General features: G+C 40.3%; 1 protein-coding gene across 2 annotated transcripts in view; it reads left to right on the forward strand.

The window, feature by feature from the left end:
- The window catches only part of LOC309555504 (amphiphysin-like), a 324,425-nt gene that overhangs the window by 205,892 nt on the left and 96,520 nt on the right, over nt 1-22,013 (forward strand). For both annotated transcript variants that reach the window (XM_082257544.1, XM_082257545.1), the window contains exons 4-5: nt 3,859-3,953; nt 4,507-4,602. In XM_082257544.1, the coding sequence (XP_082113670.1) occupies nt 3,859-3,953; nt 4,507-4,602 (191 nt within the window). The remainder of the gene's footprint in view (nt 1-3,858; nt 3,954-4,506; nt 4,603-22,013) is intronic.

The following is a 22,013-nucleotide window of genomic DNA, read 5'->3' on the forward strand; positions in this document are numbered from 1 at the left end:
ATGCTTATTCCTGTTTGGTCTGAGATTTTCCCGCACAGACCTGTAAATGTCACTTTCACTGTAGCACATTTTGTAGCATAAATGAAAAAAATTGTGGAACCCCTTCCCAAAATGCATACCAGACCATTTGAGTCTGGTATTCATTGTAGGGGGGGGGTACCTCAAGAAAACAAAAAATGTGTGAGGTCCTCCTGGTATAGGTTTTAAGAGGGATCCTCATTCACAAAAAACAAAAACAAAAAAGGCATGATTGTCCCCGTAAAAATCCATACCAGACTGGACCCTTAATCCAGGCATGCAGTCTGGATGGCCAGGAAAAGGGGGGAGAGCATGCGTTCCCTCTAATAAACCATACCAGGCCACAACCCCTCAACTTCCTTGCAAGGAAAGATCACCACTGTTGATGAAGACAAGGGTCTCTTTCCCTTCCCACAACTCTGGCTGGTGGTGGTAGGGGTCTGCTTGTGGGGGGCTTATGGGAATCTGGCAGCCTCCTATAAATATAAGGGGGCTCCCAGCTATTGCTCTCTTTACATAAATTAGTTTGGATTACATAGTACCATACTCATTCAAAAAATGTAACCTAAAGAAAAAAAAAAGACAGCAAAAAAAAATAAAAATTCCCCAAAAAAATCCTTTATTGTAAATCCGCCAAAAATCACAATGCCCGCCAACCCACCAAAATTTAAATCCCAATGGACCCAGTGCGCACGACCAATCCAGATTGTACTCATAGCTGAATGACAGCTCCACCAGCTGTCATCAGCTACTATCTGTAAGTACAACGGGTAGGCATAGTAGTGACATTGTGTCAGTGACCATATTTGGAGAATTATGTCACAGTTATCTCTGTTGCTTGTAAGCAATGTGTCGGTAACAGCAGCGGTTGCTAGAGTCGCAGTGGGTGCCAGCGCTCGTTGCTTCCCTAGAGACTATTGACAGTGGGAAGCTGTCATATATAGAAGTGGTAGAAAGTGCTCCTGTACAGTATATGATTCTCAGGTGTTCGTCTCATCACTATGTTCATCTATTTTTAAACTAGAAAATGTATAACCATGAAGGCTAACTTCACCTCTCCAGTGGCCAACTGCACTTCCAGATCTGCTGGCTTAAAGTACAGATATAGTCTAATATTATAGAAACATTATTAGCAAACTGCATACAGCTATTTGAGGCTCATTGCCCCTTATTAGTGCACTGCAATAGGGCTTGAAAACCAACAAGAATATATTACTGTGAAAGTTATGGTGAGAAGAATTTAAGTATAAGAGTTAATTAACACTGCCGCTGCCCACTAATGCATTTGTGGCCAGTGACAGTTAACCCGTTTGTGCTGCCTTAGTGGCCAATGCCAGTGTTTAGTAACCTTGTCATACTGTATTAGTGGCCAGCGCAGAGTTAATTAACCATTCATGCTGCATTATGAAGGGTTAAAAAACATTACCACTGACTACCAATGGAGAGGGATTTTCTAAATAGCACAACACGAATGACCACTAGGTAGGTGTTATTTTTGCATAAACTGGCACCAGTGCAAGGGATTTTTATTTCAGAAACTTGCACTGATACTAATTCTAGGGGTTATTATGGCTTATACTGGCTCCAATGCTGGGGGTTATTATTGCAGAAACTGGCACCAATGTTAGCGGGTTATTGGAATAGAAGGGAAAGGTTGATAAAGGCGCTACCTATGAATATATTTAAAAAGGTGCTTAATGTAGATGGTGTACCAAACAAATAGTGAAACTAAAAATAAATATAAAGTGCACAAGTGCTAGTTTACCCCAATAATCTGGGGGTAAAACTCACAATTTCCCAATAAGTGCTCTGTATACCAATCAGTGCACCGTGAACAAAATGAGGTGCAATATACAATAAATTAGGCAGAAAATGCCTAAATAGTGATACATTTTATTATGTATGAAAAAAAATGTATCGTGCAAGTGTTTGAATTCCAATAATTACATGATAGTGCACAGATAAAATTGCAAGGAAATAAAGTTCATACCAATAGTTATGTTTGCTTAAAAAAGGAATAGTGACAAAGTGGATAAAATTAGGAAAGGAAAAATTCTTCCTAACAGTGCTGTGTGCAATGTTAATGGAGAAATTCCAGTGAATATAGGAAAGAAGGGTGCATCCACCTGTGTAACCACTAGGTGTCGCACTTCACATACAAACCCTTTTTTTGCCTGATATGATGGGACAAAACAGGCTAGTATATCCGGGGTCCCCTCCAATCTGGATGAGCAAATGTTCAGATGATCTGTGCGCTCAAAAAGAAAGGAAGCCCCATGGTATAATGTGCAAAGCAATCCGGCAACAAACAATAGTATCGACTCATGGTGCAGGCTGGTCGAGATCAGTGTGATAGCCAGGAAGCTTCTGCATTCCACGGCTCAGGCTCCGAGACCGGAAGTGACGTTTGGCGTTAGACTCCACCCTACGTGTTTCGTCATAGGACGTCTGCTGAAGCAGCGTCAACTCTGCGTACTCCCGGCTATTAAAAAGCCAGCCCGTTGCCTAGCAACCACATAGCTTCACCCGCCGCCATATTGGTGCTCGAATCCTTGTAGCTACGCTACCCTAGCGGGTTATTATTGCACAACCTGGCACTGATGCTAGGAGGTTATTGTTGTGGAAGCTGGCACCAATGTTGAAGTTTTTAAATGTGGAAACTATCACCAATGCTGGGGGTTTTTTATTTCGGAAACTGACACCAATGCTGGGAGTTAATGCTGTGGAAACTGGCACCAATTCTGTGGTTTAATATTACAGAGGCTGGTGCTGAGGCTATGGGTTAATAATGCAGAAACTGCCACTGATGCTGTGGGCTAAAATTGCGTAAATTGGCACCAAAGCTGGGACTTATAACTCTGAAAACTGGGATCAATGCTGAGGGTTATTATTATGTCCACTGGCATCATTGCCTTAGGGTTAATATTACTGCAGAAATGTGGCTTATTTTATTCCTTTTTTCTCTTCAATGTGCCTTGCCATAAAAAATAGCAGGATTTTACATCATGTTACAGTGTATTATGCACCTACACTTTATTCAAAATGAACGGTGAGAGGGGCACAGTTTCCCATTTTTCACCCTTGGCACCACAATGGCCACACCCAGAACTGCTAAAGCATAATACATATGTTGCCAATATTTTAGAGCCATTTTGCTAACAAAATATAACTTTATGACTACCCACCTAATATTATATAGGTCTCCCTTTTGCCATCAAAACAGCCCTGAGCCATTGAGGCATGGGCACCACCTAACCTCTGAAGGTACGCTGTGGTATCTGACACCTCTTTGCTGCCGTATATGTAAGTTATACAGTTAGCAAGCAGTTAAACAATGCTCTCATCAGATCTGAGGAAAGCAAAAACCTTTATTAAAATGATTTGCCAGATCAAGTCATTGAAGGTTGTTTTTTTATGCCTTTTTACCTCACAACGCCTAAAGACCTTGGAATTTTTGTATCCTTGGAAGATAAATACATACACTATATTACCAAAAGTATTGGGACACCTGCCTTTACACGCACATGAACTTTAATGGCATCCCAGTCTTAGTCTGTAGGGTTCAATATTGAGTTGGCCCACCCTTTCCAGCTATAACAGCTCAGACTCACTCCTAAACCTTGTGAACAGCCTTCCCAGAAGAGTTGAAGCTGTTATAGCTGCAAAGGGTGGGCCAAATCAATATTGAACCCTACAGACTAAGACTGGGATGCCATTAATGTTCATGTGCATGTAAAGGCATGCGTCCCAAAACGTTTGGTAATATAGTGTATTTTTGTATTTGTATGAATAAATGTGTTTTTGAACCCTTTTTATTCAGGTATTGATATATTTATTTAGGAATGCAAGAGGCCTCTCTTAAGCTCACAGAATCTCTCCACGAAGTTTATGAGCCTGAATGGTATGGAAGAGAGGATGTGAAAATGGTGGGAGAGGTAAGTGCTTCCTAAGGCCTTTATAAAAAAAACTTTCTTTCTTTCTTTCTTTCTTTCTTTCTTTCTTTCTTTCTTTCTTTCTTTCTTTCTTTCTTTCTTTCTTTCTTTCTTTCTTTCTTTCTTTCTTTCTTTCTTTCTTTCTTTCTTTCTCCCTCTCTTTCTCTCTCTCTCTTTCTTTTTCTTTTTTTTTTTCACTCTCAATGCACTGATCACCACTGCAAAGTTTTGCACACTTCTACTTCCAAAATAAAAAGTAAAATAAAAAAAATATATATATCTATTTCTTTTTTTTTTTTTTCTTTTCTTTTCTCTCATCTCTTTTTATTTTATTTCATAATGTCTTTATATGGTTGCATTAATTACAGTTTTGGAAAAGGTGGACTTTATCTTTCAAAACAGGGATTTTTACTGCCTGGAAGTGAAGCAATTCCCTACTTTATCTTTTTGCTATACATTTACTGCAATTCTGCATCTTTGTTTCTTTTCCACAAAATAGTACTCCATGAAACTAACGATATTCTACTTTTTCAATTTAAATATATAATTTTTGCAGAAATGTGATGAACTTTGGGAAGATTTTCATCAAAAATTAGTGGATGGAGCCTTGTTAACACTTGATACATATCTAGGACAGTTTCCTGATATAAAGGTATGCTACATATGTTACATATGTGATAAGATAAATTGTTTTTAATAATATGTAATTTGCAGATGATGACTGTTAGGCTGTTCTAACATGTCAATATAATCACAAGCGAAAGGTTTTTTTTTTATATTAGAGTGAAACTTTACCCATAACAACTTAATAAAATATAATGTTCATTAGCAAGAAACATACATTCTACAATAATAATTATGCTACCAAAATTTTTGTGTGCTGTAAATTTCCTCCAGCATTGTTCCTGTTTCTTCTGGCTGGAGGCTGCCATTTTGCTAACGCCCAAAACCCCAGCTGTAAACCATAAAGCAAAACTAAACCCATCAATTTGCCAGTTTCAAAAAAACAGTTTGATTTGATTGTGTCCTTAACCAAACTGTCAAACCATCAAATGGCTGGTGTCCTAACTGATCACATGTGCAGCACCATGGCAGTTGCAGTTCAAACAGAAGCAGCTTTCTTGGATGTAAAGGATAGGAGGGTATAATTCCACTTTTAGGTCCCTTTCACACATACGGTCCGTTCAGTTCATCAATTCAGTCACATCAAAATCAGTTTTTCATTTGTTTTTCATCCGTTCTTTTTTACATCCTCTACCAATACAAAAATGGATGAAAAACTGACCATTTGTCCGTTTACATCCATTTTTCGTCCGATCCGCTTTTTTGACGGATGAAAAATAGGGCATTCATCCGTTCCAAAAAAGGGACATTGACGGAAGCGGATGAAAACGGATGTTAACCGATGATCATCCGTTGTCATTCGTTTTTACATAGAGATGCATTGATGTCCGTTTTTCATCTGTCATCGGACGGATGAAAAACGGACAAACGGACGTATGTGTGAAAGGGGCCAGACTGTCAGCAAGTCGGCCTCTACAAACTCAGCAGTGCCCAAAAATACCTAAAATGGAGAGCAACTGAGCATGTGCAGAACAGGGTGAGACAGTGTATTATAGGATTTGATACCGTTTAGGGAATTTTTTTGAATGCTTTGAAGCTATACCTATGTATGTACTGTGTGTATATATATATATATATATATATATATATATATATATATATATATATATATGTAAGCTATACCTGCAAAAGGGGCCAGCCTGCAGTGATCTATCCTAACATTTAGTCATTTTCTGACTAAAGTTGCACTTTAAGCATTCAACGTCTCTTTACATATGCAGGAAACTGCCATTATACCTGCTTTGTCAGTGGTTGTTTAGTAACATAATGGGCAAATGACAGCTAGCATTAAAACCACAAGACAGTGGGGATGAAATGCAATTTTACTAACCCTCAGCACCATGATTTAATTTTCATGAGGTCAGATGACTCATAAATGATTTCCATGGGTAATTACACTTATTCATTGCCTTATGGATTAGACATGAATTTCAGCCATGTTTTAATAGATATAAGTAACAGACTAAAAATTCAATAATTCACAGGACTTCTTCTTTCCATACTAATTCCTGAATGTAAAAGATCAGAGTGACTGTCAGGCAAATTACGTTTTTTTTTTTTTTTTTTTTTTTGCAGTAGGTCAACAAAGGCCCCCTAATTCTCCCTCTTCCCGTATCACATTCAAACTGTAGCAATGGTATAAGATATAGGAACTGTTATTACTTCACAACAAACAAGAACTAAAGCCTTGCTCATAAGGGTGCTGAATGCAGATAGGTGTCCCTTCAATTATCTTCTCCTAGGGGCCTACCATTTCAGCAATGGAACCCAACAGGCAGTTATGGTCTGCATGGTGCATACTATGTTCAGTTTAGCTTAGAGATGTACATGAAGCCATTCAGTGTTTTTGAACGCTGCACATCTGAACGAAGCCTAAAAGAAAAGATTATATTTTTTTTACTTGTTTAAAATTGTATAAATTCCTATTTTGAACTATCCTTCATTAATACTTCATGCAATGTTCACAGCCTTTTGTAGTTTTTACTGCATTGCAGAAAAAAAGAATACACAAATTAAACCAGCTGTAAAAAAATAAAAAAATAAAAAAAAAACTGTGAAAACGAATCCTGATTTTTTTTTTTCTCCTGCTTAAAATTGTCTTCAAGATATGGAAGCCAAACAACAAAGTTATACTATCTTTTTAACCATTCGTGTTGCATAGGCTCTGTAGTGAGAGGCAAAGTGGGGATTTCACCCTCTCACACTACATCATAGCTTTTGTTGAATTCAAGAAAGTATTATATTTTTGTTCTGGTAGGTTCTGCATGAATAGACAGGATCATACACACCAAGTAAATTTTTAATACATTGTCCTCATCTTCAATCTGACAAGGATTTGGTATGAGGACAGAATCATCAAAGGGTTCATCATTAAGTGTCTGGTTTTAGCAAGAGGTGTAAGATCCTTTGAAAAACTTACAGATGACAATCATATAGTAGAAAATGGCCTAAATGTACATTTATATGTGTAGCAAAGACCTGTGGTACACTATTTTAGGGGGAAGAACAAATGAAAACTGAACAATTCCTGACGGACAGTCTTTGCATATAGAGATGTTCCTTCCTACTTGAAAATACTCCATAGACCAGTGTTCTTTTAAATCAATCAAATTATGTATTCCTTTATCTATCTTAATCTTATCCTATCTTAATAAGCAAATTATAGAAACAGAGGCTGTAGATATTTATATTCCCAGGTGTGCTGCACTTAGGCAGGTGGGCATATCCATTAAATCACAACTTCATAGCTTTGCGCAGTGGCAGTATCGTAGCCAATGAGGTCCACTCGAGGTGTGATTATTGCTAATTGAAAACTTTTCTCAATGCCCCGCCGTGATGACTTGAAATACAGTCAGTGCTGGCAATTTTTGAGAGTCTCTGAAGAGACTGTGCAATGTGTTTTAAACAGCAGATAAGCCATGGCCTCTTACATGAAAACTGAGATGCGTTAGAGTTGAGGAAGTGTGTCACGGGCCCCGGGGACACCAAAGAGAGCTTTGGTGTCATCATGCAGCCTGGTTAGAACAATTAAAAAAAAAAAATCACTACTTCATAAAGTTGTTGAACTTTCATTTTTGCATTTCTAATGAGATGAAAAAAACTACATTCCTGCTGCCCAGCCTCCCTTGGCTTGTTCCCTTCTACCCTTGACATGCGTATTTCAGTGCTAGCTGGACCAGGAAAGTGAGTACTGGATAGGGTGTCTAAATATATTGCTCTCTGAAAGCTGTACTGCTGTGGATGGTCTTTTTAGGTCTGGCAAGTTAAGCTTAGATCTTTTACAGACAACTTTCAGTTAGAATTTACTACTGACATTAATAAAGTGCAGTGCTCACACATACCCACAACAGCTTTTAGTCCCCCTGCTCTGTCCATATGCTGGAATGCTCTGACCAGTCAAAGCTGCATCCATTATCAGTTCTCTGCAGACAGACAGGTTTTTGGTTGTTTCAGTACAGGACTCCTTTCCTGCGGACATGCTTCCGGTTGCATCACTAAAGCAGTGTGTCTCTGAAAATGTGTTTCTGGTTGCATCGGTACAGTATTCTGTTTCTTCAGGCATGGCTCTGCCTGCATTAGTAATTGGGGGGACGACAGTGTGCAAAGTAGTTGTTTGGAAAAATTATAACTTCTGTTTTGTTGTCAAGGCTCCCATGAAGAGCTGTGCTCCACAAACTATAGGAGCTGAATTTTTGGTGTGACTGCTTTGGGAAAACTGACTGAAGTGATTTCTAAACTTGATATTTTTTCACTTTACAGTTTAAAAGATAATACCCATTTTATCTAGGCCTGAAAAAACAAAATCCAAAGTTGAGCCTTTTATACAGAGTGTCCAAATTGTTTATGACTACACATGCTGTGTAAATATTTCATTTAACATCTATTACTGAACTAGGCTACGCACTATTTGTTCGGCAAGATAATTTGTCTGATCCCTCAACTTAAATTTCACTGTTCTGTTTTCATCTAAGTGCATGCCCTCAAGTGATGGAGTAAACTTCATCAAGAAGATTAAATAGATCTGCCAAACCCTATTAGGTTTTAGAATTCAAATATTGTTTAAGATTCATTAAGAAGATTAATAGTACAAACTTCCCCTTGCTGCTTCTGCCTATCTACAAAGTAAAGAGAGGAACCCTTTGCTATTAAGGTTGGCAAACACATTGGAACATTGTAAATTCCTATTCATTCCTTGTGCCTAACCTGATCTCTGGCACTTGGGGCCACCAAGAAAGAAAACCATAACTAAGACCTACCGAAGGCCTGTATGCAGAGACAGATTTCAGAGTAGCTAAAATGGTATGGATTCCTAGGGTCCTTGAGTGTTAACCCCAAATTCAAAATAGCAGCTCTAGCACCTTCTGAAGATGAAACAATTGATATGACTACTATATGACATAACATACATAACAAGATGCACCCATTCTTTAATAAGTAGAGGGAAAGCCAGAACAGGGAACCAATCAGTTGTGTTGCATTGTAGTGCTCATATACTAACAAGGAACATCCTGACAGGCGGAGAGAGTAGAGTGATATAGAGGTGATCTTATCGGTGTGCTGCTTCTCCTTCATTTTTCAAATACAGGCTGGGGAAGGCACAAAAGCTAGTTGTATTACTGAAGTGCAATAAAATCAGGTCTCCTGCCCAAACAGAAGGCGTTATGCGGTTGTTCAGGGTTATGCATATCCCAGGACTGATTAGACAGACAAATTATTTTGCCGGTTTTATATATATAAATATATATATAATATATATATATATATTTATATATATATATACAGTATATATATATACTGTAAATAAATGTATATATACACTGTGTGTTTATATATATATATAATATGTACACTGCTCAAAAAAATTAAAGGATTACTTTGAAAACACATCAAATCTCTATGGGGAAAAATATCATGCTGGATAGCTATACTGATATGAACTGGGTAATGTGTTAGGAACGAAAGGATGCCACATCATTTAATGGAAATGAAAATTGTCAACCTACAGAGGGCTGAATTCAAAGACAACCTGAAAATCAAAATGAGGCAGGCTAGTCCATTTTGCTTAAATTTCATTGCAGCAACTCAAAATGGCAGTCAGTAGTTTGTATGGCCCCCACGTGCTTGTGTGCATGCCTGACAACATCTGGGCATGCTCCTTTTGAGACGACAGATGGTTTTCTGGGGTATTTCCACCCAGATCTGGACCAGGACATCACTGAACTCCTGCACAGACTGAGGTGCTGCCTAGTGGCATCAGATGGACCCAAACATAATGTCTCAGAGGTGTTCTATTGGATTTAGTTTAGGCGAGCATGGGGGCTGTTGTATTATTTGAATTCCTTCATCCTTCAGGAACTGGCTGCATACTCTTGCATCATGAGGCGGGGCATTGTCATGCACCAGGAGGCCTAGCCAAATGCAAAACTAGTGAAAAACAGTCAGAAAAGATGAGTAGGGAAAAAAATGTCAGTGGCCTCCACCTGTAAAACCATTCTCTTTTGGGGTTGTCTCATTGTTGCCCATCTAGTGCCCCTGTTTTTAATTTCATTAACACCAAAGCAGCTGAAACTGATTAACAACCCCCCTGCTACTTAACTGACTGATCAATATCCCAGGAGTTTAATTGAATTGATGCTATACTCTGATTAAAAAGTGTTCCTAGAATTTTAATGGCATCCCAGTCTTAGGTCGTAGGGTTCAATATTGAGTTGGCCCACTGTTTGCAGCTATAACAACTTAAACTCTTGTAGGAAGGCTATCCACAAGGTTTAGGAGTGTGGGAATGTCCTATGGGAATGTTTAACCATTCTTACAGAAGCGCATTTGTGAGGTCAGGCTCTGATGTTGGATGAGAAGGCCTGGCTCTGCTCTACTTCATCCCAAAAGTGTTTTATCGGGTTGAGGTCAGGACTCTGTGCAGGCCAGTCAAGTTAATCCACCCTATACTCGGTCACCCACATCTTTAGGGACCTTGCTTTTTTCAACTGTCCAAATCATTTGGTGCAGGGGAGATTATGGTGTGGGGTTGTTTTTCAGGATTTGGGCTTGGCACCTTAGTTCCAGTGAAGGGAACTCTTAAGGCATCAGAATACCAAGACATTTAGGAAAATATCATGCTCCTAACTTTGTGGGAACAGTTTGGGGATGGCTCCTTCCTGAGCCAACATGACTGCGAACCAGTGCACAATAGAAGGAGCAATGAGTCCTGACCTCAACCCCAATAGAACACCTTTGGGATGAATTGTGCAGACTGAGAGCCAGACCTTCTCTCCAACATCAGTGCCTGACCTCACAAGTGCGCTCGTGGCACCCCAAAGCACTCTCCCCATGTTGAAGACAAGCGGCCTGGTATGGTTCAGGAGGGGGGGGGGGGCGCTCGCCCGCCCCCCCCCACCCATTCTGGCCAACCAGGCTGCTTGCTCGTATAAGGTTCTGGCATGGATTTTTTTGGGGGGGGACCCCGTGCCATTTTTTTCATTTTTTTATCTGTATTGCCAGGAGCCAACAATACTTTACAGCCACGAGCAAGTTTAAATTTAGAAATGTCAGTATCGCTGCAACAGGCTCCATACATCGTACACATGCACCACTTTACAGGCACATCAAGAGGACCCCTCAGGCATGATATTTAAAGGAATTTTTCATTTTTATTGTTTCGCTTTAAGCATTATGAAAATCACTGCTCCTGTAAAAATGACAGTTTAAAAAAAAAATGTTTGCATTAAACATGTCCCCCAGGGCAGTACCCAGCTCCCCATACACATATAGTGGCAATAACTTGCATATAAGCCTTTAAAATTAGGACTTTTGATTTTTCATGTTTGTGTCCCATAGACTTTAATAGAGTTTGCATGTTCACTAGAACCTTTTCCCTGTTCAAGATGTTCTGGTGCAAACCGAACAGTGGGGATTTTCAGCCCATCACTAATGTGTATATATATATTTGACCATTTACCTGGAGTTTAGCTGATTAACTGTAAGAATTGTATTAAATATTTCTTATGGAGTGTGGAAGAAAAATAAATAAATTAGCTTTTTTAGGCCTCAGTTATCTGCTTTGTAGTAGTTTATCTTTCCAATCCCTAATAAGGACTTCACTAATTTATTAGGCAAAGGGCTACTCTACTGTGGCGTTTCTCTTTGCTATTTGGTTTAACCTAATCAACCTCCCTGAAAAAGAAGACGCAAGTAAAGGCAGTCTGTGAATCAAGGAATGGAAGCTTCCATAACCTTTTTTTTTAAAGACAGGCACCTTGCTTCCTTGAAGATTCACTTAAAGCGGAGTACACATACTGTAGCATCTGACTTTTAATATTAGGACACTTACCTGTCCTGGAGTCCAGCAATGTCGGCACCGCAGCCTATGTTTCCATCGGCTGTCGGGTGCTGCCGCCACGATTGCCGGTAAGCGAACCCTTGCGGTTTCACGTGTGTGTCCCTACTGCGCATGCGCGAAGCCTATTGGCTCTGCAGCGGATTAGGGAGGAGGGGGCCGAACTTCCGAGGTATGGCACCACGGCACCGTTTACCAGAAGTGGGGAAGGGTACCTGTCAAAAACAGGTACCCGTTCCCCCCTCCCCCCTAAAAGGTGCCAAATGTGGCATCAAGGGTGGGGGGGGGGGAAGAGCGGAAGTTCCACTTTTGGTGGAACTCCACTTTAAGTGCAATGTCTTGCAACATACTTTGACAGCAAAGAAAACAGGAAACATATCCTGTCTAATAAGGTATATTATCCTCACCTTGATCAAGAATATCTGTGGTTCATTATATTAACAAACATTGACATTGATCAGATATCTTTCCTTGCTTTGATTAAGAATATAAAATTTGTAGTACATTATATTAATAAAAATCTGTCATAAGTGGCGGTTATATTAATTACAGTGCATTAATATAAATAGTAAAATACACCCTCACATTTACAGAAAAAATGTGCAGTTATCAGACCCCCTCATTGTAAAATGACCAGCTGAATATTTTGCATTCTTGTCTGAGTCATCAAATTATGCTCTGTCTTAAATAGATGCTGAAAATAGCAACACTGTAACCTTTGAATGGCTTGACAAATCAGCTTTTTTTTCTCCTTTATGCAAAAGGATACTGTAATTAGTATGCAACATCACACTGTAAGTAATATAAATTTAGTACAGTAACCAAGCAGCTCTGAATAGAGGAGGACTGCCAACAGGGCTCTGTACATTAAACATGATCCTTAAATGTACAAAGTAACAGAGGTCCTCTTAATTAAATAAAAAAAATATAGAAATTACCCTTAAGGCCCCTTTCACATGGGCGCACCGCGCGACGAAGTCCGTTCTGCTCAGCGGGGGATCGATCCACCTATAACCGCTGAGCAGGTGGATGACAGCTCCGTCTCCGCTCTGTGTGCAGAGATGGAGCTGTCAGATCCCCGCTGTCCTCTTTGGAGAGATCAGATGAGAACGGACCGTCTGTCTGTTCTCATCCGATCCTCCAGACGGATGGAAAATAGGGTTTCCATCCATCCGGATTTTACAGACAGGATCGGAATCAGATAGCAGCGGGTGTCAGCGGAGATGTGTCCGCTGACACCCGCTGCCCCATAGGGATGCATGGAGCATCCGATCAGGTCCGCCTGAAAAACTGACTGGCGGATCTGATCGCCCGTGTGAAAGGGGCCTTACAATGGTTGCCAAGAAAAGAGTGATGGGACATGCAACAGTTTGCTAATTTATTTGAATAATATGTTTTGCCAAGTTTCAGAGGTTAAATTAGTAAAGGAAATGGGCTGTTCACTTCACAAGGGAAGTTGAACTTTTCAAGGGAATTTACCCCTGAGCTTGGTGAATGTGGTGCAATTTCACTTTGCAAAGAATATCAAATCACGTGCAAGAAAAATCAAAATAACCGCATCTTACTTGCACACGATTGGATGATTGAAGTCAGCAGAGTTTCATTCACTAAGCTCTGGAGAAATCTCTCTTGCAAAGTACAACGTCCCTTGTAAAGTGAACTATTTGTCTTTAGTAAATTAAACCCACTGCTTTATAAATATATCCTAATGTCTGTAATATAACAATATAATACAAATTAACAATATAATACAACATTCTTTTTGTATACTGCCATGTTGAATAAACCCTGAACTAAGCACAAGATTCATAATTGCTCAGTAGCCTAAGGTTAACCTTGGCAGTCACCTTTTTTTTTCTACAGACTGAATTCATTGTGCTGTTTAAAAATTAAACAAGGACTTATTTTTACACTGCTGAGTGATTTCAAATCTCCCATTACATTTTGAATGAATTCTAATCTATAAGTGTGGATTACTTCAAAAAGTCACCAACACTGCTGTTTTGTTTTGTGCAGCTCAACCTTCTGTTCCTTAATTTTGTGATTTCGCTATTGATTTACTGTGTTTTTTGGAGCTTGTACTTGTCATCTCAAAATGTAAAACTGATGGATTCATTGATAGATCACCCTTCTTTAACTTTTACAAACCTTTAAACTTGAAAGGTCACCTAGAAGTGAGGGAGATTCCTGGGAGCATTGATGAACGTTATATAGGTAGCCCATAAGGAAACAATTACTATGGTTACTGGACACCTGTGATCCCTTTTGAGCCTCAGAGACTGGATCACACAAAGATGACTCTAACATGATTAGCAACTCTGACCGTATCGCCTCCTTGGACATACCCAGCTACCCCTTTAGTATATATGCCGTGAGAAGATGAACATAGGCTTTAATATACATGCCTTTCCTGATCAGGCCCTTATGGATACCAGACCCCAACAGGACACTCGCTGAGCCATTCCCAATCACTGAGATATACATATTTGGCTTCTCAGAGCTTTATGATCTAGAATGCAAATTACTGCAGTGGTAAATATGTTCTGCATGTTCATGTTTTTTTTAACCTAGATTTACTACAGCGGTTTACAGTGACACACGGTGACTAATTGCTCAACACAAAATATTGGCTTAATAATTAGGAATTTTGCTATAAATTTTCTCTTTTACGTTCTCAACTCCTATCTTTCGCTAATGCTGTCGTGTCCAAGTACTTAATATTACCTTAAGATTTTTGATAAGAGCCGGGGAGTACAGTGAAGCTCTTTTACTGATATTATTGTCTGTTGCACTCGGCCTTTTGGCTAAGATCAAGTGTAGTATCTGTTCTTATCAGTTGGTATGGGCCTTAGCTAGTACCAGTATGACCGAAACCCGGAGCGCTCTGAGTATTGAGGTATGGGAAGTAGGTCATCTGGGAAAGCATGTGGGGCCCGCCGCCTTCTGATTCGAATGGGTTGAACTAGCCTAACCAGTTTGAAGGGGGCAGGAAAACCGGTTCAGGGGGCCGGTGGAACTGCTCCTGGATGTAATGGGCTGAGGAACGGGATGGCGAGGGGAGGGCTTTCTCCTCCTGGGTTTTGATCTGGCCTTGTAAAAGGCCTGTCCCCAGTGGTAGGTAAGCTCTCTCTAAGCTGTCCAGGTTCTGATGTCTGCTGGTGTAGTTGGGCTACACTCGGTCTGGCCGGGGGCTGAGATTGAAAAAGCCCGTAGTGTAAGTGCCCCTGGGGTGGCAGCCCAGGGGTGCCTTAACTTCTCACTGGTGAGGGGCAGCTCGCTGTGAGTTCTTTTGGCACCTTGGTCACTGCACTATGCACACCTTTTTCACACCTGCCTCTTGGGACAGGCCTTTTGGCTTGCACCAGAGGAATTTTTTATTCCGGCTGGAAGGCCTGCCTTGGTTCCTCACATGGCACCATCGCACTTTCCCCACTTCCCCTTCCCCACTTTTATGTTTTGTCTGTCCTTTTATTTGGAGTTTGTCACCTGCACTTTCACCTTTTTTCTTTATTTGCACAGACTGGAGTGTGTGGGTCTTCCGGCCCTGCCTTAAGTCTTGGGAGGGGGTGGATATGGCCTTTTGGCTTAGTTCGCCCTCTCCCATGGGGTCTCCCTTCGGGGGAGCCCTACTTAGTACTCGGTGGGGGCTGTTTCGGCAGTCCCCCTGAAGAACGGGGTCGGTCTGGTTTCGGCCAGACTGACCATGAGTACCTTTTGTCCCTGTCAGGAGTCTTGCGCCCCGGGGGATTGAGGTTTCGGGTCCTACCTCTTCGGAGGGAAGACCATACGTTGTCGCACACCCTGTGCTTTTTTGTGTTACTCACTTTGTGTGTGTGCACTTTTTTATGCACCGGGTGGAGTCTTTTGAGTGTGTTGCACACGCTACGGGCTTTAAAAAAAAAAAAAAAAAAAAAAAAAATATTGTCTGTTGCACTCCTTTGAATTGAGTGCTTAACAAGTCCTTGCTCGTTCCTCCCACCTTCCCAACAGTGGGTACTGTGATATGTACTACATATATAGTTTTTCGCCTAATAATTCACAGTCCCAAATTAAAGTAGCCTCTGAGTATCACTACGCAGGGGAACTTTACACATACTCTACCACAAATTCCTCTGGAGAGAGGGTGAATACTTTTTTCTTTTTCCCATTCACCTGAGAGAGTGTCGAGTTCCTTCCTTCTCCTTTTTTTTTTTTTTTTTTACATCGCTTCTCTCCTTAGAGCTCACACAGTTACATCAGACACATATAGAACTACACTCAAGATGGTGTATTCCTCACTGGGCAGATACCCTACTGTCATCTCACATAACATAAGAGGGCTGCATACACCCGAAAAAAAGACACAACTACTGCGTTCTCTTGGGAGGGCGAAACCAGCCTTCATTTTCCTTCAAGAAATGCACTTTAGAACACACTCAATACACAAATTGACAGACAAGTATTTCAATGCAGCCTTTCACGCCACCAATTCAAAAGCTACTACTAAGGAGGTATCTACCTTAATCGGAAGAGACTCTGGCTTTGAACTCAACCAACAGTTGGCAGACCCAGAGGGTCGATATCTCTTCCTTAGGGGGAAAATTGGAAACCTACCTATAACCTTAGCCAATGTATATTTTCCCAATACTGCACATGTCTCTTTCTGTTGTAAGATAATTGATTAACTATCTTGGTTTGCAACTGGGTGTGTTGTTCTTGGGAGGGATTTCAATGTTCCGTTGGACCCCCTCCAAGATACTTCAAATGGCAGATCAGCTATTACCTTTCGCATACTTAAAAGAATTAGAACGATGTTGAACTCTCTGACCTTAGTCGACTCTTGGCATATAGCTAACCCACAAGGTAGAGATTGTATCTGTTATTCCACAGTCCATAACAAATATTCATGGATTGACTATATATCCCAGAGGGATCTGACAATTTTGCAGGAAGCACACATAGGGATAAAGACCTTCTCAGACCATGTACCCACCTCAGTTATTCTACAACTACATAACCCACCTCCTAAACCATGTGTCTTAACCCTACTTTACTGACAGACTCCTTGATTATGACATATATTTTGCAAACGAAAAGCTCTTACTTCCAAGAAAACACCACTTTCTATCTGGGAGGCACACAAATGTGCAGGTGAGAGGTGAACTAATTAGGGTAGTCTCCCAACGCAAAAAAGAATCTGACAGAGAATTGCAGTCCCTGACAAACAAAATCTACAAATTGGAAACACAATAGATTGGTGGCTGTAAATGCAAGGAACTACAAACCAAATTAGACTTGAAAACTAAACGCATTTTGTTCCTTAAACGCTGTTTCTTTTATGAACATGGTAATACAAGCAGTAAATACCTAGCTAGGGCTTTGAGAGGCATGCGATCCTCCACACATATCCCCCAGATTAAATCTAAATTGGCTCTTACAACAGAGCATATAACCTCAGAATTCCATCGCTTTTACACAAAACTTCATAACTTGCCCTCATCTCATAAGCCATCTACTCTAGAGGGAACTAGTCCCCAAATAATGCGGCAATACCTAGAACAGAGAACAAGCTTATCTGCACTTGATGCTGAAGACCTCGACAAGCCAATTGACCATACAGAGCTTACACAAGCAATTAAATCAACGAAACCTGGCAAAAGTCCAGGCCCAGATAGCTTTTCAGCTATCTGTTACAAAACATTTAGTGCTTTTCTTTCAAAACCCCTACTACGTGCACTAAATTCCTTGAAGAGTTTCCAAGAAGTGCCACCATCCTTCACTATGGCCCACATCACTGTGCTCCCTAAGCCTAGCAAGGATACTGCTGATTGCACAAGCTACTTGCTTAACCTAGATGTAAAATTGTTAGCAAAGAGACTATGCTAATTATTACAAGGACTTATCGGTCCAGAACAGGCGGGTTTCATGCCAGGTAGAGAGGCGCGATATAACGTTACAAAAACATTGAAATTCATTCACATCCTTAAGGGGCGCACTGAAGAGGGCCTTCTCCTGTCCGCTGACGCGGGGAAGGCCTTCGAAACAGTAGCTTGGGATTTTATGCTCTCAGTATGCACACATATTGTTTTAAACCAAACATGTTTACATGGATTTCGTCACTATATCAAAATACCACAGCCAGACTGAAGATTAATGGCACTCTGTCAGAAAAGGTGCAAATCCATAACGGCACTAGACAGGGATACCCGCTATAATCCATATTGTTTATCGTCACTTTAGAATCCTTCATTAGAACTGTAAACAGAAACACCTCCATCAAGGGACTAACCATAGGCCACACGTACTGCAAACTTGCAGCATATGCTGACGACCTTCTCTTCGTACTAACACAACCCCACATCTTGGTGCCAAACCTTTTGAAAGAATTTGACATATTTGGATACAAATCTAATCTCAAAATTAATTATCACAAATCGGAGGCACCTAATATATCTCTTAATACCAAAAACTTACAGACGTTCAGATGGCTACCATCAAAACTTAAATATCCAGGAACCATGTTGACTTCTAATCTGACTGATCTATATACTCAGAACTTTCCACCCATCCTACAAAAATTGAAACAAGACCTTAGAAACTGGATTATGAAACCTTTCTCTTGGTTTGGCAACGGCAGTGAAGATGACAGTGCTACTTAGAATACTGTATCTCTTCCACAGTCTACCAATCTTTGTACTTAAACGATTCTTTTTCCTTTATTGAATTCAATTGTTCATGAGTTTATATGGTCAGGTAAAAAAATCACAAAATAGCATACAGACACGTCCAAAGTCAGCGGGTGGTATTAACTTACCAAATTTTTTTACATTAATATTATTCCTCTCACTTAGTAAGGATCATTGATTGGAACTGTCACACTGATCACAAGGATTGGCTTAACACTTCAGACTAAGACACCACTTAGGTTCCAACCTTGGGTCCCAATAGGATCATGCCCAGCAAACAATAAATCACACCCGACAATAGGGCCAACCCTAAAAATATTTCAAAAAGTGGCCCAGAATTATAACCTGGCCTCCTCCCCTGGCCCATTAACCTCCCTGGCGGTAACCCCGAGCGTGACTCGGGGTGGATTTTTCAGTGCAGGATCGGTATCCCTGAGTCACGCTGAGCGGTGTCTCTTACCTTCTCCTGGCGATCCAGCGATGATCTCTCATTGCTGTGACCGCCAGCCGAGAGTCCCGCCGCTCCTCCGTCCTCCGTCAGTGTGATGACTTCCTAGTTCCGTTCCCTGCAGCAGCAATGCTGCATGGGAGCGGAACTAGGGAGGGAAATTCAAAAAAAAAAAAACGTTGCACAAAACACAAACACATAACACATTTTATATTATATATATATATATATATATAAGTATATGTATATATATATATATATATATATATATATATATGCATATGTATATATATATATATGCACACACACATATATATATATATATCTATATACACACATATATATATATAAAATTATATTATTGATTCGATTATAATTCATGCGTTATATATATATATCTATATACACACACACACACACACACATATATATATATAATATATAACGCATGAATTATAATCTAATCAATAATATAATTTTATTATATATATTATATAATAAAATTATATTATTGATTCGATTATAATTCATGCGTTTGTGTTTCAAATTTATCACATCTGGGATGTCTACTAGAGTCTTTTTTTGGTCAGGTTTAAGTCAGTAATTACTAAGAATTGTAGGCCTATAATACATAACGCCAAATTTCCATGAAAAGAATTGTACCACTTTTGGTACAGAATTCCTGACAGAATCATACCGCCAGGGAGGTTAACACCTTTAGCACATAAAATGGAATAGCAGCCTCTCCACATAAGGAAAACCTGACTCCTCTGGTTATACACCACTGCATGACAATGGGCAATCTTAAATCCTTCGATTTAAGTTTAATTTGATTTAAATTTTAATTCTAACTAAAATCAGAATTACCCACAAAACATTTTAAATACTGGCAGTACTTACAACTGCATGGTTATGTCCAATGACGTACCAATCTGACACATTTTGAGACAGAGTACATCAAGGGGGAAACCATTGACAGACCAACCTAAATGATGTATGATTGGTTGCAAACTAATGAAATATAAACTCCCACCAAATTCAGGAAAGAATGGGAATCAGCTTTCAAAACAACTTTCACAGATGACCAGTGGTCGAACGCTTGTATTTTATCTCACAAATGTTACATAGTTAGTGAGGCTGAAAAAAGACAACAGTCCATCCAGTTCAACTTATGATGAGTGTGTGTGTTTATGTCAATAGTACCTTGAATACCCCTGTATGTTGTGGTCGTTAAGGTGCCCATCTAATAGTTTTTTGAAACTATCGATGCTCCTCGCTGATACCACTGCTTGTGGAAGAGAATTCCACATCCTTACTGCTTTGATGGTATAGAACCCTTAACGCAGTTTAAGGTTAAACTGCGTCTCTTCTAATTTTAGCGAATGGCTGCGAGTCCTTTTGTCTTCCCTTTTACTGAATAGTTTGTTTCCTATGCTAGGGTCACCAGTACGGTATTTGTACATTAATATCATATCCCCTCTCAAGCGTCTCTTCTCCAGAGAGAATAAGTTCAATGCCTGCAGTCTTTCCTCATAGCTGAGATCCTCCAGTCCCTTTATTAGCTTTGATGCCCTTCTCTGGACTCTCTCCACTTCCAGCACATTCTTCCTGAGGACCAGCGCCCAGAACTGTACGGCATACTCCAGATGCGGCTGGACCAAAATCTTGTTCCATTAGCTCCAACATCCAAGAAACAGCATACAAACTATTGACAAATTAGTATATCCCTTCAGCCAAGATACATGCTTGGTTCCTAGACACACTGAACATGTGTTGGTGTTGCGGTAACGACGTGGGCACTATGATACATATATGGTGGCAATGCACACGTATACACAATTTTGGGAATATGGTCTTTTCACAGATACATAGCATAACAGAGACAAAACTCAAAATCACACCTGAATGTTGTCTATTGAATATATGAAATTGCTCCTTGAGTATGTATAAAAAGTCACTGGCGAGGTCCAAAATAGATCCAGATAGAAAGGCAAGCTATACCCCATCACACTCTTGACTATATTGTTTTGTGCCCTCCGAAAATCCAACCAGCAATTTTAGCACCCACTCTTTCACACTCTATTCGACTATGCAGACCACTTTATCAACTTCCCTCCTTAGTCTCACCTATGAAACCTCTTACTCATCTGTATCACCATCATCAGTTCCGGACATGACATCAGGGCTTTCCAGTGGTGGACGAACAAGGGTCTATACCAAATTGGGCACTTCCTTACACCTTCAGGCCCAATGTCCCTCTCCCATTGCACTAAAAAACTCAAGATGCCGGCCACAGAACAATTTCTCTTCCTTCAGATTTTCCATTATTTTAACTCAATGTGGTTGGATAAACTTCAGCCTCCTTTCTTGACCCAATGCTCTGAGACCTCGGAGATGAGGGGAGGCATTTCGATCATATATTCTGCACTCATGTCCTCGCCAGAGAAACCTGATTATGCCCATAAATGGGAACATGACCTACAACTAGACTACTCCCTTGAGGCTGGTACTTGGTCCCGACCCACCTGGCGAGGATGTTTCCTAACTCCTCTCCCCTGTGTTTGAGGGGTTGCGATCACCAGGGCTCCTTTTTACACACCTGGTGGTCTTGCCCCAAAATCCGATCATTCTGGAATAAATTCTTCCACTTGCTCCGCCTAGTCACGGGTCTCCAGATACCCCAATCACCTAAGGTGGCATTCCTCCATGAATTTTCCCAAATATATCCATATCCAAATATATCCATATCTGTCGACCCTAATGTTCTTTATGCTACTGGGAGCGAAGCTCACCCTGGCTAAAGCCTGGAAAAGACCCTTGATTTCTTTACAAGCAACCAAACAGAAAATTTCTTGGATTATGACCCAGGAGAAGATGGTTGCCATTTTTCAGGATCGGGTGAAAAAGTTTGAGAGTATTTGGGAACCCTGGGCACGATATACCCATGTTATGCTGTGACCCCCCCTTTGTTATGTCGTATGGATCACCCCGGT

The sequence above is a fragment of the Pelophylax lessonae genome, assembly GCF_965119305.1.
Source record: "Pelophylax lessonae genome assembly, chromosome: 5".
In the NCBI taxonomy this organism is placed as follows: domain Eukaryota; kingdom Metazoa; phylum Chordata; class Amphibia; order Anura; family Ranidae; genus Pelophylax; species Pelophylax lessonae.